Genomic DNA, 18,424 nt, shown 5'->3' on the forward strand with positions numbered 1-18,424 from the left:
CCAGACGCGACTCCCCAACATACGAGGCAAGCCCTAAAGCAGCAGTGCCACGATCCCAAGTTCTTTTTCCTTTGTAGGTCACTCCTGAATGTCTCCTGAGCTCTTTGCACACCCCACCTGGTGCCAAACAACCTGGAAATGCCACGTTGGTGGCATCCTGTCCCTAACCTCCTTCCCTGGCTCCTGTAAGAGTCTCCCTGGGGACTCGTTACCTTAAAGCCAGCAGTAACCACCAGCAGGTACTCCACAGGCTCTGGCACTGAGGATTTGCCTCTACCCCCTATTAATCAACGTCATTAGCAGTGCCTGGTGCTGGATGCACCAACCTCCAGCACAGGAGGCTCCGGCAGCAGCAGAACCAAGTGAACGACCATCAGGAATCAGATGGACGACCTTGAAATCTCGCCGGGAAGTGCTGGCAGATGAAAAGTCGCTGGAGCTCTGAGATGAACGCTATCGATCCCATCTCGCAGACGAATGCCCGGCCTGGAATAAGCACCGGGCAGCAGCTCAGGGCTTCCAGACAAAGAATATTGATCAGGTCGACTCAATTAGCTGCTGAAGGCTTCGCATTTGGCCCCCCCCCCCGTCGTTAGTGGCAATTTCACGGATAGAAACTTCACAAGTTCCCATCTTTTAACTTAATTATGTCTCTCTTTGCTCTTAGCCACCGCTGATTCGGTTGCTGGTTTGGAAGGAGGCTCGTCTTTGCTTGTCTCTGTAACGAAAAAAGGATCCAGCTTCTCTTTTTAGGAGCTCCTTATTTTTCTGTAGCAGCATAAAAGCTTTCTCCCTGTCTCGTGGGATATTAAAACATTGCAGTTTATCAAAATTAAGGCAGATTAACGCTTCCACTTATTGTCTTGTGCAGCAAAACGCTTCTCTCCCTAGGAAAAAGCACCCCACAGGCTGTGTTTTTTGGGTCTGATTGTTCAGGGAATGGGTTAGGGAGGCAGCTGGTGAGAAAGCCCAGAGCAGGAGCCACCAGACATCCCTTGGACCAGACTTTTTGAGCTGGCGTAGCTGAGGAGAAACCTGCCAGCAAGTCAGAGAGCCCCGAGCTTAACCAGCTCGGAAAAGCTTCCAGGATTGATGTTCAGCATCGGGACGAACGAGGTTTTTTGGTTAACCACTAAGGTGCTCCTCTGCTCCCCATCGCCTTCTGGTCATCGTGTAATCCGTGCAGGCTGAGATTTCTTGCCAAAAAAACTCTTTCTCAGCTCCTGAACCAGAGTTTTTCCTCATTTTCCCCTAACAGAGCCATAAATGCCTCCAGCAGAAGCTCCCTCTGCTCCACCAGCGCCCTGCACGAGGGAAAAAATCCTTTCCCTCTCTCCTTCCCCACCTTTATCCCTCCAGGGATAACCTTAACACCTTTTTTTTCCGTGTCCCAGCAGCATACCAGAAATATTTTGGCTTAAAGGCTGCTGCCTGCCACTGTGCTGTTGACTAACGCTGCCCTGGACGTGTTTGCATCTTGAAATTTTTCCCCGCTCTGGGGGAGAAATGGCTTAGAGGTGAAACACGTTAAGAAACTCCATCCAAACGTTGGCTGAAGCAGGTATTGAAACGTGAACGAGCCAAGCTGCACCCCGTTTCCCTCCTCTGTGAAACGGGTGAGGGTAGGAGAAGAAGCTCAAGGAACTCATAGACACCTTTTAAAGATTTTATTTTCTAGATTTTTAATTTTCTAGATTTTTTTAAAAAATTTTCTATATCTTTATTTTCTAGTTTTTTTTCTAGATTTTTTTTACTTTCTATATTTTTTGTTTTCTAGATTTTTTAATTGTCTAGATTTTTGTTTTCTAGATTTCATTTTCTAGATTTTTTTTTTACTTTCTAGAACTTTTTTTTTCTAGATTTATTTTCTAGATATATATATTTTTAAATTTCTAGACCTTTATTTCCTAGATTTTCATTTTCTAGATTTTTTATTTCCTAGATTTTCTGTCTTCCAGATTTTATTTATTTTCTAGACTTTTTTATTTTCTAGCTTTTTATTTTCTAGACCAGGCTCCCTTCAAGACGTCTCAGTGTGTGGTGGGAAGGCACACGATCTGCTGCAAGACTTCCAAATGAAAAAGTGACTTACCAAAGCAAATCCTTCCATGGGTTTGATTGCAGATAATTCAATTTATCTGGCTGTTTTGGTGGCCAGGTGAGGAAGAGCCACCTTGTTTGGGGCTGCAAAGCCAGCGCTAGGATTTAATAAGTGCTGCAGTGGGAAGGTGTGGGATTTCCTCATCCTTTTCCTTCCAGGTTCTTGTTTTTGCTGGGTTTGGGGTGAAATCCTTGCAGCCCGTGGCTGTTTGTCCTGCAGCAGCTTGTGCTGTTGATCATCTCAGGGCTAAATTGAGCTCTGGCTTCAGGAATCCTGCCTGCCTGAGACACAGCACTTGAGGCCAGCACAACCCACCCAGCTCCCCCTGCTCCTCTTAAGTGCCTGGGAGCTGGCAAATCCCAGCTGCAGGGAGGCCAGAAGACAACGGGAAGGATTTATGCTTGAGGAAATTCGTGTCCTAAATGATCTACGTGCAATTAAGGGGCTTTAAAGACATTACATTGAGGCAGCTTTGGGTGTTTGGTTCCTGAACATCTCTGGGTGAAGGTGGGACGGGGTATGGGGATGTCTGGTGGGTGTGAGTGAGGCTTTCTCCTGGCTCAGCTGGGAGAAAAAGCATGGAAAATAACTGTGTGATGGTGATTTCTCCGAAATGAACCTCTGGTTACTTGGTTTTTAAGAAAAATGGGATTACGAGGGGGTCTGATACCCGGCTGGAAGTGTTTTTAACTATATATATGTGTGTGATGTATATATCTGCGTGTATACATATATATATGGACCTACATACACATAAACACACAGCTGATGCAGATCCTGGTTATGAAATGAGAACTTGATGGTTCAACACACCTGAGATTTAACCTGGCCGAGCAGATTTGCAATTAGAGGAGCTGCAGCACCTCAAATGGCTGCACAGAGCAGACCTTACCGGGGTTTTTTTGGCTGCTGGCTTCCTAAATCTGCAAACCTGGCCTGGCACCACGTGGATTTGTCAGCTGCAGGGGTGGGTAATGGGGTTTTAACAGCAGATCAACCTGCTTGTGCAAAAAGGAGTTGTGGACCTCTCATCAAAGGAAGGGTGAAGGTAATGGAGCGGTGAGGATTGTGTTGCAAGAGCCAACCCTTTCCAGAAAAACACGCACATTAATGAATTTGCATTGTAAAGCCAAATAACTACTCTTTTGTTTATAGGAGGTGTAATTGCACCATGCAGATCTGCAGGACTCTGGGTAAAACTCAGCCCCAAACCATTTTAAAATCTCTCGTTTAAAACTTTTGCTGAAATAGCTCCTTGAATCTGTGTTTTCTTTTTTTTTTTCCTTGTAGTGGGGAAGACTTCCTTGATCACCAGGTTCATGTACGACAGCTTTGACAACACCTACCAGGTAAATTAATCTGTTTTATCCCCACCTTTTGCTGCCAGACCATCCCAGACCTAATGCCTCTGCGGCGAAAATGTGGCAGGTACCCGACTTTTAAAAAGAAGAGGCAGAAAGCTGAACTGCAAGAGCTGGTGCAGGGGGCTGAGCAGGGACTCAAGGAGCAGACAGCACTGGATTGTAGGGTTTGGTGTGTTTTAGGACACCATTTTATGCTATCTGCCAAAACAAAGACCTCAGACCTGGTTGTTTTGGGTTATTTTGGGTTGTTTCGCACTCATTCCCTGCCCCCCTCCAATTCTGTGACCGTTTACTGTGGATATTTCTTAATTAAACCAGGTTGGGGTTGCAAGGTTGGGGCTGGAGCAGTGGTTGTCCTCTTCCAGTCGACCCTGCAGCCCCGTTGCTGGTTAAGGTTTGGTGACAAGTCCCTTCGAGCTGATGCCGGTTGGATTTTGAGGAGCAAGTTTTGGCACCCGCTCCCACATTTTATAGCTTGCCACCTTTCCAGGCTCATCCTAAAAGTGCTTTAGTGTCATAAACGGAAGTGTTGAAGTATAGTTTCATAAACTAAAGTGGGTCTTCTCCAAGGGAAAGCTTGCTTCGTGGCTTGATGGCACTTGGTGATGTTCCATATTCACTAAACCCAGAAAATCTGTTCCCTGACGGATGCGAGGGGTTTTTTAGGGAGGTGGGAGGAGAAGCTAATGGGGAAAAGACACAAAAAAAGCCGTGTCTCTTTTGTTACTTAGTGGCTATCCGAGGATCTCTTGATTAAATCTCTTTACCCATTAATGATTTCCTTCCTGCCTCCTCAGTAATTCCTCACTGCTGCTGCTGGGCAAGTTGGGCAGAGCGAGCTGGAAGTTCTCATCTAATAACAGGAGAAGCAAAGCTGCTGTGGTGTAGGAGGGCAGGAATACACATCGCTGCTCCCAAGGGAGCAAACATCCTCTCAAATTCTGCCCACTGTAATTACATGGACATGTGAATGCAGTTTTTATTTAATCTGTGTGTTTTTTTTCTTATCCCCACAGTATTTTGCTTTCAGGTCTACTCCTTTTCTCTGCGGAGCTCGCGTCCTAGTTCTTTCTTGAAGAGGCTTGACCCTCTGTGCTGTGTGATAATATTGCAGTCTCCACGGGAAGCCGGTGTGACATAATAGGCTAAATGATTGCAAAATGAGTGAGTGGGGCTTAAAACAGTGAGAAATCTTGAGGGTTTACCAAACACGTGCGCTTATTTTGCGTGTTAACGTACTTGGGATGGTGCCATTCATCCAAACACCTCTCTTCTACTCAAGTCATGACCGAGGCAGGGAAATGTGTCCTCTTTTGATGCAGCTGGAAGAAGGAATGAGTCATGAGAATTGAAGCAATTCAGCCAACATCACGTCATGTTAGCATCAGCTCCGTGCCCAGGGCTTTGTAGAGACCTCTCCAAGCCAAGCACTCGGCTGATAACGCCTATCGAAAGCTGTCCGTGGGTAACTGCAGCTGCAGGTTAGCTGCTGGCTGATTTTGCTCTTTCTGGACATTTCTGATAAATTTTGAATGCCCGTTTTCCGAAAGCTGCCACAAGCTATCATTTGAACAAGGCTTTTTTGCGTTGGGCTGGTAAAAATAGAAGGCTGCTGTTTAATAAAATCTCTGCTGTACGTTGCTTTCCTTTTTGCTAGATAAAAGGAGTTCAGCTGCTGCCCAAATAGCTTATTAATGAGCTGTTTTCGTGAAAGCAGCGCTGGTGAATGAACCAAGAACTCGCTGTACCCTGTCGAGCCCAAACGCCTGGAATAAAACCCTGCCAATTTGGTGTTTTCTGTTTCACCAGGAGAGATTCTTCCCCGTGGCCGTGCTGGGAGAGGTTTTCCTTGTTCTGTGGCGCCGTGTGAGGTGCATAATGAAAGCCCAGCGGTGGCAGACACGGCGACTCTGTGTTGTGCAAGAGGAAAATTAGAAACCACGCTTCCCTTTAGCTTCAGCCTCCTGGAGGAGAAGAGGGGAGGACGCTGCTGAGTTGGAGCCCTGGCCGGTGACTTGGCCTGGTTCTTGCTTTGCCTCAGGCTCCTCACGTAGCCTTGGGTTGTTGTGTGCCAGCAAGGATTGTCCATAAAGTGGTGTCCTTCTTAGCAGGGATGGGAGGAGAGCTGGATTAAAAGCTGTTCTGATGCACGTTTGCACAAACCCATCCATAACGTGGCCCACCTGAGCATCTGTGCTGGGCCTGTAGCCTTGAAATTTCCAGCTGGGCCTCGCAGCACCTCTCAGCCATGCAGAGAGCATTCCTAATTATTGCTTGTCCTGTGTACACAGCGTTAAACCCTCTTAATAAGGGTAGCTTCACTTCACAGAACCACTTGTGCCCATGGTTTTGTGCCCGTGTCTTCTGTCCTGCCAGGAATAAGTCTTTTCCTCCCCTCGTACATTGCACAGCTCTTCAAACAACCGATCTGTGACGATTTCCCAAGCTTTTCTCCTCCTTTTTGTCAGGCCTGTGACAAAATGTCTGTTAGTAGCCTACCTATTTTAGTACAAGTTTGGGCTGGGGAGTGCCTGGATCCTCTCCTTGCCATCTGCTCCTGGTTCTTCTCCACATCCTTGTGAGCCGGTCCGAACAGCACAGGTAGACAAATGCATCTGGCTCTCAGCTGTGGAATTCTTGAGTGCAATTATGAAATGTAATTTAATATTAACAAACCTCAGGTCATTCTTAAAGGTGCTAGGGGCTTAGAAACAAGAGCTTTGTCACAGCCTGGAAGCGAGGGACCTGCCAGCCTGTTTTTCTCAGCACGATCAGCGCAAATATTTTCAGGATCTGAAGTGAGTTCTGAGCCTGGCCTTTCTGTCCCACCTCCCACATTTCTGGTGTTGACGTGCAGGAGTCTCGCTGCCCTGAGGGAGCTGTGCAGCACTCAGCATTTCCAGCAGGCTCACGGGGACTTGATACGGCCATGAGGAAGCGTGAGGTAGGGGCTGAGGCAGGTTCAGATCCCGAGGTGTGAGATCCAAAGGGTTTTGTAGCTTTTTTTCTTCGTAGACAAATCAAGGAGCCACAAGGGAACACAGAAGGGTCTTTGAGGCAGTCTTAGGGGAGTACCCTTCACCCAAACCATACAACACAAAAGCAGAAGGGAGGCACATTGCTCTGTTAGCCTCCTAGGGCTCTGTTCTTTCTTCCTACCACCTAAAATACCTGTCAGAACACAGGGAATTAATTATATGTAATAATACAATAAATAATAACAATATATAATGATGGCATAATAGAAGTCTAACAATATAAAGCATAAACAGTAAAATAAACTCTCCTTTAGAAATGACTGCTTCATCATGGGAGTGCAGGGAAGTAGCCTCAAGTCTCTTTGCCCTTGCTGACACTTTGCCCTTTATCTTTTTTAATCAATTCACTCGATTCAATAAATATTGAAGTTGCTGAGGGTGCAGCTGCTTGAGGTGCTCGGTGTCCTGCTAAATCCTGGGCACCCCTTTAGCCTCAGCTCAGTTGTGTCCCTGATGCAAACGACCCCTTTGAGCTTGGATTTGCTCAATGCAGCCGTGAAATACGGGGAGAAGATACTTAAAAAGCAATTCTTGAAAGCACTTAGTTGTGGTTTCCTCTTTTTTCTTTCTCTTAAACACATTTGGAGGTTCGACACGAAGCTCCCACTGGTGTCTAGCAGCTGGGATGCAGTCGTGCTGCAGTGAGCTTTAGGATTAGCTGAGCGTTATTAATAAATTGTTGGGGTGTGTGCTCTCGTGCTGCAGCAGGCGTGAAGCTGCCCACCTGAGGAAAAAGGCTCAAAGGGAAGGTACGTGGTTCAGCTGATGGACACCAAAATACTTCTACAAGAATCCTTGCTGATCCCCACATGATTGTGAGGATTAAATTGCCAGTGAGAAGAAGTTGAGGTTAAGCTGAACAACTTCTGTGTTTTAAGATAATGTACCTGCTAGGGATATTAAATAAACTCCTAAATGAATCCTAAAAGTAAGAAAACCCTTTTTTTTCTTGCAGATCCACTCCAGTTGTGGCAGAAATGCTCGCTCCCCTGCAAACTGCTGCGGTTATTCCGGTGCTTCATTTGAAGTTCTTCTTTTTTTTTTTCTTTCCCTCCAGGCAACAATTGGCATCGACTTCTTATCGAAAACCATGTATTTGGAGGATCGAACAGTGAGTAAGATTTTCCTTGGCACTTCTCTGTGTACAGTAGGAGCGAGGATCAGCATCTGCTGTGACGGTGCAGCGCGCGCGGTTCTGGGATCGCTTGGAAGGACAAGCTGAGCCTTCACCCACCAGCTGCTTCCAGACTGACAGAGCTGTGCAGGGAAATCGCTTCACACTTAACCCCTTCAGCTTTTGAAGGATACAGCGCAGTTTTGCCAAATGTTGCCGGTTTGTAGCCGGCTCATTAGTTCTTAATTTGACTTATTTAAATAGAAAAAGGTTGCCCTCAGTAGTAACCCACAAATTACTCCTGTTACTTAGCTTGCTGCAGCTCTAGTTCCCGAAATGAATGAAATCACTGCTCTCTGGAAGAGAGTCTGTGGTTTAAAATTAGCTCGGATCCTTCATTAAGAAGTTCCCTTCGTTAAGGAGTTCAGTTCAGCCACTGAGCTGTTCGCAGAAGCAAGCTGAGCAGGGCTGCATAAGCTTACGGTTCTGTAGGAGCCCACAACGAATGTGATTGCATTAAAAGGGCTTCAGTGCTGAGAGCTGGTCTTCCCACAGCAAAACGACTCCTGCACATCCTTCCACACACGTTGCTTTTAGGATATTTTGCCTTTTTCTTTCAGAACCCTGATGGTAAGAGACGTTAAACCTCATCTGTGTGCATGTTAATTTAAAACGTGGCTAGGGCTTAAGCACAGAGCGTAACTAGCGTTTTATCCTCCCTGAAAAAATCACGTTAGTAGCTTTTCCTGTGCTTTGACAGCAGCTGAAGGTTTTTTCCTTTAAAAATGTGGTGTGGGGCCTGATTCTTCCACCAGCAACCGGGCTGTTGGAGAGTTACGTGCTCGAGGCCCGAGGGAGGATAGCAGCAGAGCATGAAAACCTTGCGTAGGCAGAACTGCAGGTGAATATTATTTGCCTTAGTTACCTCCTTGCTCCTTTCCCTTTGAAAGCTGAGCAATCCTCTCTCTCCCCTTCTGGAAGGGAAACATTTTTGAAGAGATAAGGCAGCAGAAAGGGCAGCTGGGTGCACACACCACGCCAGTTTGGCTACTACAAGTGCTTGGGAGAGATCTCTGTAAAGGAGGAGACAGTTGGCAGCTGCTCCCAGCCCCCAGTCATCTCCTGCATGAGTTTATATTTCCCTTGGGCTTTTTCAAAAAGTGCGATTTATTTACTCTTTTTATTTTTTAGTGGCAGTTTGGCTTTTTTAATTTTCTCCCACCCACAGATCAGGTTGCAGCTGTGGGATACTGCGGGTCAGGAACGTTTCCGTAGCCTCATTCCCAGTTACATCCGTGACTCTGCTGCTGCTGTAGTAGTTTACGATATCACAAGTAGGTATATTGCACTGGGTTTGACCTTTTTTCTTATTTTTCTTGCTTGTTTGACTGATTTTGTTAGGTACGGTTGCAATTATGGGACACAGCAGGTCAAGAACGGTTCAGGAGCTTGATTCCTAGCTACATTCGTGACTCCACTGTTGCAGTTGTTGTTTATGATATCACAAGTGAGTGGGGGGAATTCTGCATTTCTAATCCTCTGCCCTTTCCATCCTTTAGCCTAGCTTTGCATGTCCTATCACAGCCATGTGCTTGTTCTTCATTCTGGCATGACAAAGAAAACCTTTTCTTTCACCGTCGTTCAGTTTGAAGCTAGCCACCCTCTTGTAATGTATGAACTGTCCCACGAACGCCCTCGTTTCGTAACCCTTTCCTCTCACATCCTCCCGAAGCCTTGAGTCCTGGCTGGTCTCGTTGCACTTTTTTTTTTTTTTTTTACCCCATTTCATCAGCTTTTCGATCACGGTATGACCTCTGATTTTTGGTCCCAAACACCTGAGTCGTGTCCGTCGAGGTCTGAATTCTCCATTTAGACTTTGCACTGGTAGCCCGAGCTTGCTTCACTCCATCTGCCCCCCCCTCCCCACGAGGTTTGGGCATGGGCTGGGGGGAAAGTGCATTAACACCACATTTTCATCGAATCAATCATCCACGTTTTGCAATTTGTGCGACTTTAACCCCTGAGCCCTTGCCCTTTAACAACTGCTCTTCCATTTCTTACTAAGGTATGTACATTTTTGTGAACTAAAATATTAGTGCTTTCTTCAACTCTTCTCCTTCTGTCCCTCCCCTCAGTCCAGAGCCCCCTGATTTAGTAGGGTTCAGCGTTTTAAAAGAGCAGAAATTTGGTTTAGAGGAATTAAACCTGTAGACATTTCCAGTTCCAAACCAGAACTGACGGAGAGCGATGGCCTAGATCTATACAAATGCAGAAGAGCTTGTCCTTTGATTTATAAATATTAGAAGATTATAGCAGAAATGAGGGCTTTACCTATAAAATCTTTAATTGTTAAAAATAGCGCTTTCACTTGAGCTAAAATTGCAAGTTAGCCGTGAACCTTGAATTTTTTTCTTACCAACCGAGCAAATTCAATATTACCGAGTAGTAAAGAGACAAATGAAGACGCTGGCAGATGATCAAGCCTCGCCTGTCTGGCGTGCAATATATTACTATGCAGTAGAAGCCATTAAAAAAAATCAATAACTGTCGAGAGCTGCTGCAGAGCCCCCATTTTCTAAGTGCTGAAAGCCACGCAGGCAACTCGGATGCTCTCGCGTGGCTAACTGGCAAGTGCTGGGCTCTGGGGCAGTTTTCCTTATGGGAAAAGGAAATTATTTTTACTAACATGCTGTCTCCTCAGAGCAGGGTGGCTTCCTAAAATTCTCTTCCCTCTTTTAAGGAGGTGTCATTAAGAAAAAGTTATTATGGATACGTTAAATTTTGTCTTTCTTGTTCCATGCTAATGATCAGGAACTGTTTGGAACTCGTTTTTCAGCGGTGCAGGAGTTGCTAGGAGGGTTTTATAACCCTGGTAATTCCTAGGGAGAACCCTAAACCTAGCCAGTGAGAAGCAATTAAGCTGTACAAACCCATAGCTGATATGAAATAGCTTTGAGAAGCAATGAAACAAAATGGGAACTGGTCTAAAAGAGCAAAAAGGCTTCTCATTTTAGATGCTGTCAAGACCAAATTATAGATAACTCTGTTCATTAGGGGTGAATTCGCAGTCAGGGAGTGAAGTTAGCCCATCTGAAGTCACTGCCAAAGCTTTCCTACAGGTCAGCGTGGGGCATGTAGGGTCTCGCTTGCTGGTTCTTCATCACCTTATTGTGCCAATTCCAGAGAAAACGAAGCTTCTATACGAGACTGAGATGTGTTAGCAGCCAAACGTGAAGAATACCTGCAGTGATAATCCTCTCCCCTGTTCTCTGCTAGATGTAAACTCGTTCCAGCAAACAACAAAATGGATCGATGATGTCAGAACGGAAAGGGGCAGCGATGTCATCATCATGCTGGTGGGAAATAAAACAGATCTAGCAGATAAGAGGTACGGAGGAAGAACTCCTCTTTTGAATGCTTTTCTTAGCCTGGTGCTATTTTCTCCAAGATGATTATTTTAAAAGGAGCACTTCTATTTCCTTCCCAAATGCTCAAGTTTGTTTTAACTGGAGGTGGCTGTGATTAGATAAACCCAGATCTTTAAACTCCTCTCTTTTGGGCAAGCCCAAATTTGCAGCACAGCGCTATGAATGAGTGTGAGAAACCGTGACCCACTTGTTCGGGTGTCAGGAGAGAACAGAACGTTAAAAGCAACCTGCAGCAGTGAATGAATGAGCTGAAGTGGTTACAAACACTCAGACTTCATAAATTTGCTCTGATACAAGTGATAGGTGCAAGTAATCCTCCCATTTAAAGGTCTACAAGGTGTTTTCCTAAGCTGGCAGACTTAAATACTTTTATTAGAAGATAAGCATCCTCAGCTTTAGCTGTGTACTCTGTTTATTGTGTACTCTGCTTATTCTGGGTTTATGGTACTGCTAACACGGAGTAAAAAGCCATAAAAATATAAAACTAAAGCATGAAATGGAAGTATTTGTATTTGGAAGTAATGGAAGTATTCTGTATTTGTTTGGAATCCACGTTTTCTCAGAGTAGCTTCGCTTGTGACCCTTCAGATTTATAAAATCTGTTATATAAAATCTATAAACATCCTATTAAAAACTGTTCTCTCTCTCAAACTCACACACATGCACAGATTCCTCATGATTTTTGTGTGGAAGCTCTTGAGACAAAGTTTTCTCCAGATTTAGCGGACTGCTTAATGGGTGGGACACCCAGGTGGGGGAAAACAGCAAAAAGTCATTTGATATGAGATGGTTGTGCTTGGTCCTTCCTTAAAATAGTGCTGTTGTCTGCAATTTTGTGATAGTTATTGGGTATCAAAGTCTTCCAGTTGCTGCCTTTTCAAGCATAAAAGCACAGCTTCCTGGGCAGGGGCTTGCAGGAGTCTCATTTTCCCTTTCAGCTGCTTTACTCTGGGAGCCAGGTGTGCTGCTGAAGTCCATCTAATGGGATGAAATGGTTATCCTAGTGCAGAGCTACGCTCAAAATGTGGCATCTGTGTGCAGGGAAATGCTTTGAGAACTGGAACGTAGGGGCCATCTCCTTGGGTTAAAGACAACAACCTTAATTCTCGAGGTGTTTTTTTTCTGATTCTGTGTTATCTTCCCCCAGACAAGTGTCCATCGAGGAAGGAGAAAGAAAAGCCAAAGAGCTGAATGTAATGTTCATCGAAACTAGTGCAAAAGCAGGATACAACGTAAAACAGGTGAGTGCCGTGGTGCCTGCATCCAGCATCAGACATCTTCTGTTAGTGCACACCAGTGTGGAGATGAGATCTGCTCCTAGACATCTTTGCGTAGGGTGTCAGAGGGACGTTTGGAGTTTGTACACAAAAGACAGGATCTTGGGGTTAAATTGTTGGCTGAAGGATCCCTGACCTTGCAGCAAATGACATGGAGCCTCTTTCCTCTTAGAAAAAAGGATTTAGGAAGAAGCTTTGTGGGCACAGCATCACGCCTTCCCAAATTCTTGTTGATGCAGCCCCTAATGGTGTCTAGATTGAACAGATTCAGGCACCAACCAAAGCCTGTTCAGTGAATGAACGTGGACAAACCGATGTAGGAGGAGTGTGATGGATTAAAATGCTTCTACTGGATACTGAGACATTGTAAGCTGGTGTTCCTGCTCTGTTGGAAGGCACTGACGGCTCGAGCAAATGCTCTTGGACGGCTTAAGCTGTTTATTTTCGTTAGCTGATGAGCTGCTTTTGAATTAGGGGAAGCAGGGAGATGTCTCGTGAGCTGATGCAACAGCAGCGCAACTCGGGGTTTGTGCTGCGAGACGAGTCAGAATTTAATCAGTTGCCTTAACGAAGATAAAGCGAGCTGGTAAGAGCAGTAAACGCTACACGACTGATCCGGTGTTTACATGACAGAATTGTTTGTTTCTTGTTAGTTATGACAGCAAATGTGCTTACTGGGGCTTCCTGAATACGCAGCCAGAGCTGTGCATCCCTCCCAGCTCAGCAGGGTGCTGCTTTTTCATTGATCTGGCAATTTCTCCTCTGCAGCCATGACCACTAAAGCGTTTGGCAGGCGGTGTTATGGCAGGAGGAAATAACCACTGCAAGCTGCAGGAGGCTTTCACCCTTGGGTATCACCACAGAGCGAGCACGTGCATGTGTCTGCATAGATTTTTAGGTAAAAAATATCAATCTGCATCTTTTAGAATCATAGGGTCAGGTTGGAAGGGGGTTTATTGTATAGATGCAGCTACTCAAGTAGCTCGTGTACAGGATTTTGTGAGGAGCTGCTAAAGCAGGTTTGTAAATCACTTTGAGTGTATGTTACAGCTGGGACTAAAGGGTCTGTTATTAAAACGTCCCTTGACCTTGTGTCTTAGCAGCAAAACGATTCCCCACCTAATGGAATAATTAGAAGTGTTAACTCGGCGCTGCCTTCCCGTGCATTAACGAGCGTCAAAAGCGTTCGGTTCCGGGGGTCCACCAATTACCATGCCACGACACAAAGGCTGCCTTGTAATTAAGGCTTCGGTTTCCTGCTGCAACCCTTGGTGTTTGCTGGGAGCAGTGGCACTGAGAGGAGTGCTGCTGCTGCTGCTCTGCTCCTTTTTTTTCTTGAGGGAGCTGCCCTGCCCCTGCCACGTTCCCAGAAGCGTGTCCAAGCCTGGAAAAGGTAGCCTGGGGCTTTTTGGGGGCTGGTTGATGCTGGTTGGGTTGGGAACATGATGATTTGAGACGTGAGGGGGAAAATCTAGCATGCCTGTAGTCCAACTTAGCACAAAATACTGTAATTTAATAAAACCTGTGCTTTGTAAAGCCTCCCCTGCCTGGTTTGAGGACAGTAGCTGCATTTTATACGTTACAAAGGAGCCAACTTCACCTCCTTGGGTTTTGTGCCGAAGCCATTTAGGGATTGTGCTAATGAGCTTGTCAGAACATAAAGCCATTTCGGTAGCTGGGGCCTCACTCGCACTCTCTCCAGAGAAAATTCGTCGCTGTGTAACGGAGGTCCAGACAAATTATGCCTGATTTTAATTGCCGGGTCACATGCTGTAAGGCTCCATCAGTAAGGAAATAGGCTTGGTAATTCAGCTCCAGCAAAAAGAAAAAAAAAAAAGGTGTTAACCTGGTCACCCCAGTAACCTGGGGGTGAGTTCCCTCTGTTAAATCACAAATTGGGTGTGCAGAGAGGCAGTTCTTGTTCTTCACTAACATCCAGCAGTATTACCCCAAAAAAACTCGGGGCTGCTACACATCGCTGCATCACAATCCATAGCGTGAGGGCTTGGCAGAATTGGGCAGGAGACAGATTTTCAGTGACTTTATTCCCTGCAAGATATCAAAACAAAAGATGGGAGGACTTGCTGAAAAAGAACAACGAGTGGATTTTCCTTCTAAATTTCAGTGGCTGTATTGCAGGCATAGACTGTGATTTTTAGGAACTTCAGAGCTATTTTATCCTGTAGAATCTTTGAAACTTCCATTTTTATTAGTTTACTAGGCAGTTATTGAAACAATTCTCAATGGATAAGGCTTAAAGCCTCTAGAAATCTAGTTCCTTATTTTCTTTGCAGCTTCTCTGTTGAACAGTGTGAAATTATTTTACCAACTTGCCAACCAAATCTTCCCCAATGAAACAGGAAAGTGTGGGGACAGCTGCAGCACGGGTACCCTTCCCATAACCTGTACAAAATCTTCCATTAATGAGCTGAGTGCAGGTTTGGCTTTCCCATAACGTGATAACATCGTTCCGTAATGCATTCTGATTTACTGCCCGAGGTAACTTTCATCTGGGATTTTTAATTCCTAGCAGATTATTTCGGAAGGGCTCCACGTTTAACGAGTCACGCTGATGTACAAATTACGATCGCTTCGTGCTGGCTATCAAATATTCATGTGGAGGTGGATCTTGGGCCAGCGACAAGCCATCGCTTTGTCCACTAGGTTATGGGTTAGGATTCAGCAATTTTCTGAGATACGAACTGTTTTTTTTTCCCTTCCCTGCAAAGCTCTTGTCTGTCAGTATTGAAACTTCTCAGGCTGCTGAGTGAAGCGCCGACAACCCACCAGGACAGCCCAGAAAACTCAATAAAATGTTGATGGCTCCCAGCACAACGTCCATCTCATGGCCCTAAATGCTCGGCCCTCTTTTAAAGGTAGCAAACGGCACAGTGAGAGTTCGTGCAGGAGGTTTGGGATGGAGCTGGATCCCCAGTCCTCTGCTCTTTGTTTCTTTGAATCTTTACCCTTTCATATTAAGCTTTAGGTTTCTCTGCAGTGCTGGATGTGCACATCTTGATGTTACCAGCTCCAGATTCGTCTCATTTCACTCATTTCCACAGCCTCCTTGCTTCCCATCCTCTCCAGCACATATCTCTGTGTGAGTTCCAGTGTCACTTCTGTGCCTGAGTCCTGAAGAAATCACTTGCAGCCCTTCTTCCTCCTCTGCCCAGCGCTGCCTGCAAGGTTTCCACATCAGCGTTTGCCCCACTAAGGACACAGAAGAAATTTAATTCCTTGTCCTGCTTGGGGAGAATAATAGCCATGATTTTCTTCACCTCCTTGGCTGTGGCACTGGTTTGCTGGCCTTCGTTCAGCACTTTTGACCTTGGGTGCTGCTTCTGGCTTCTCCTTCATCCTTTTCTGCAGGAAAACAGCACTGAGAGGAGGGAAGGGTGCTGAGCTCTGAGCTCGCTGCAGGCATCCCACAAATCCAGGATGGTTTTATTGCCTGGCTCTAGAAGGTGGGTCGCACCAACACATGTTTCAATGCCAGGATCTTCCAGCAGCAGAGGACGTGCTGCCCTCCTGTACTGCTGGACCTCTGAATCTACAGGGACACCGAGCTGCTGGACGCTTCCTGCTCCTTCTGGCTGCAGGGAAGGGGTGTCAAAGGACAAATCAGAGTGAAAACGGTGATATTATCGTCCTGGGGTTAAATAGGTGCGATAGAGGGGAAAAAAATTGGCTTTTGGATCCTCTGGGTTTCAGCTGAGAGTGATCCAGGAGAGCCTTGACGCTGAGATTCGTGCTGGATTTCGGGGAATCTTCCCGTTACTTAGTCTGGGGACTTGGTGCCCAGAATCTGTCAGGGTTGGTTTCCCTCTCTTGTGGACGGAGAGGGGAGAGGGAGAGCCCTGGAGGCCTCCTTCCAGCAGTACCTGGCACACTTCACGCTTCTCAAACAGCCCCGGGCTGGATTTGGGTTTTGGCAGGAGAACTTTCTCACGGCTGAAGGACCGTGGCCCCATGAGTAACCCTTTTTTTTCACCGAGCTGCCTGCATCCAGCAGCTCGGCTCTTTTCCCCCCGCCCTTTGATTTTTGCCTGCTTGCTGGGCACGAATTATTCAGCATTGCAGAGCTTGGGGAATGAGAATCAGGGAGGTGTTTCTCTCCCTTGGCTCTGGGGAATAGGTTTTGTGTGGCTCTCAGACCTTCAGACAGCTGCATTTAACTCCTGCTGTGGAAAAAAACCCCAAATCCTCACCAAAACGTGCGTTTTGTGTGTACAAACACATGCACAAATATATTTTCCAGGGAGATAAGGGAGCTGGCACGGGTCCTGCGGAGCAGTGGGGTCCCTAAATAGAAAGGCAGCTTTCTGCCCATCCTAAACTTCCCCTAATTGGATTTGTTCGCCTATGCCGTGGCTGATAAGCAGGAGGTTAATAAGAAAGAAAGTTGATTTCTCCTCGTTGCCAAATTCCTCTTTTTACTCGAGTCATTTAGGGGAGAAGTGCAGCTGAAGGCGTCGGTTTTATTCCTGGCCTTAAAGTTTAAAAAAAAAAGGATTATTTTATTTTAAACAGCCTTTCTGTCAGCAGTTTTGTCTAAATGCAGTAATTCCGCTTGGTTCCCAGCATCTCAGGGCTTTTTTTTTTTTAAAGGTCTGGTGCTGGGCGTTGTAAAAAGGGGGCACAAACGGTGATGTCCCCACTTAAAAACGTGAGCAAAACTATTTCCTGCAGTGCTGTTTCCACCTGGGATCTCCAAGCAGAAGAGACGTGAGATGTTTTTCCTTCTGTCAGGGCAGAGATGTGGAGCGAGCATCCTCATTCAGGCACGGGACTCTGCCAAACCTCCATACCCATCCTTAAAACGGATGGGGGGGCCTCACAAAGTCCATAAAAATGAGCCTGAGGTCACCAAATATCGAATATTTGGGGAGTAGAAGTCATTTTAGGGACAGAGCTCAGTAAAGGAGGAGGGTCAGAGCCTTCTGTACCCACACGTGGTGGAGTTGGGAGCTTTATTAAAGCTTGGGGGATTTACTGAAGACCGTTCAGCAGCTGGAATTTAGACACATCTGCCTTATTTCCTCACTGAATTCGCTTAAATTCTTCGCCGAGGCTGGGTGACGCTTGGATGGGAAGGCTGAGCTTTGAAATCATTTGAAATTTGAGCTGGAATCAGCAAAATAAACCAAGTTTTGGCTCCTCCAGACCCATAATCTAGGCTCGGTCTCCGTTTCGGTGCGTTGCTGCTGGTGGAAAAAGGAGCGAGGATGCTGGAAATGGTTTCCAAAGCAGGTTTGAGGGAGATGATGGCGATCGCTGGGGACCGTGCTCAAGTGGTGGGTGAGTGCCTGACTCCTGTGGGGTTGCAGGAGCCCCCTGGCACCTGATTTTGTCCTGTTTTACACCCATCTTGGGGCTGGGAACAGGATAACGGTGCAGAGGATACCAAAAGCTGAGGGTGCTAGGAAAGGATTGGAGAAATTCCTGGAAAAATAGGTGTTTTTTCTGACTTTTGGGTGCCTGAGCCACACGTACACGGAGCCTGGAGGGCGACTTTGGGGTTTGTCATTGCTTGTGGGCCCTATTCTGATGTTTTTGTGGGTGCCAGCCTGGCCACTGCCTTTACAAATCCTGCCCCGTGGGGGTCCGAAGGCTGAATATGGGCAAGTTTTGGGGTCTGGGTAATAAATCCGTGCCAGAAATCAGGCTTCCAAGCAGCAGAAACGCAGAAATGCTGAAAGGTTTGGTGCTTGCAGGCTGCAACATTTCATCTCCGGCAACAAAACCCCGCTCTGCCGCTCACGAGGAATAAAGGTTATGTTTGGTGCCAGGCTTTGTGGTGCCAGCAGGACGGAAGGATGCATCAGCTCTTTGTTTGAGCTGGATCAAGCAGGGTGCACATCTTAAAGTCCGATTGTTTTGATCTGTTCCTTGTCTTTTTTATTGTTTTTTTTTTTCTTTTTTTGCAGCTTTTCCGACGCGTGGCAGCCGCCCTGCCTGGCATGGAAAGCACACAAGACAAAAGTAGAGAAGACAGTATCCTTTCCCTGCCCTCAACAGGGGGGTGAAAGCCTCACTCAGCTCACGGACATCCCAAAAAAAAAGAGGGGCACCGAGGCAAACAGCCCCCGAGCTTCGAGTGAG

The 18,424-nt window shown here is 46.2% G+C and overlaps 1 protein-coding gene and 1 long non-coding RNA gene across 3 annotated transcripts in view; both read left to right on the forward strand.

The window, feature by feature from the left end:
• Positions 1-18,424, forward strand: part of RAB6A (RAB6A, member RAS oncogene family) — a 46,809-nt gene that overhangs the window by 24,242 nt on the left and 4,143 nt on the right. Inside the window, exons 2-7 of one of the 2 annotated variants that reach the window (XM_084531991.1) lie at positions 3,392-3,450; positions 7,561-7,614; positions 9,019-9,124; positions 10,894-11,005; positions 12,193-12,286; positions 18,250-18,316. In XM_084531991.1, coding sequence (XP_084388117.1) covers positions 3,392-3,450; positions 7,561-7,614; positions 9,019-9,124; positions 10,894-11,005; positions 12,193-12,286; positions 18,250-18,316 — 492 coding nt within the window. Of the gene's footprint in view, positions 1-3,391; positions 3,451-7,560; positions 7,615-8,845; positions 8,952-9,018; positions 9,125-10,893; positions 11,006-12,192; positions 12,287-18,249; positions 18,317-18,424 lie in introns of both variants that reach the window. The other variant, XM_084531990.1, reaches the window with a different exon arrangement.
• Positions 3,464-7,238, forward strand: LOC311442604. The gene is made up of 2 exons (XR_014696776.1): positions 3,464-4,946; positions 5,275-7,238. It is a non-coding gene; the product is annotated as an uncharacterized lncRNA (long non-coding RNA).

The sequence above is a fragment of the Aythya ferina genome (genome assembly GCF_964211825.1).
Source record: "Aythya ferina genome assembly, chromosome: 1".
Lineage (NCBI taxonomy): Eukaryota > Metazoa > Chordata > Aves > Anseriformes > Anatidae > Aythya > Aythya ferina.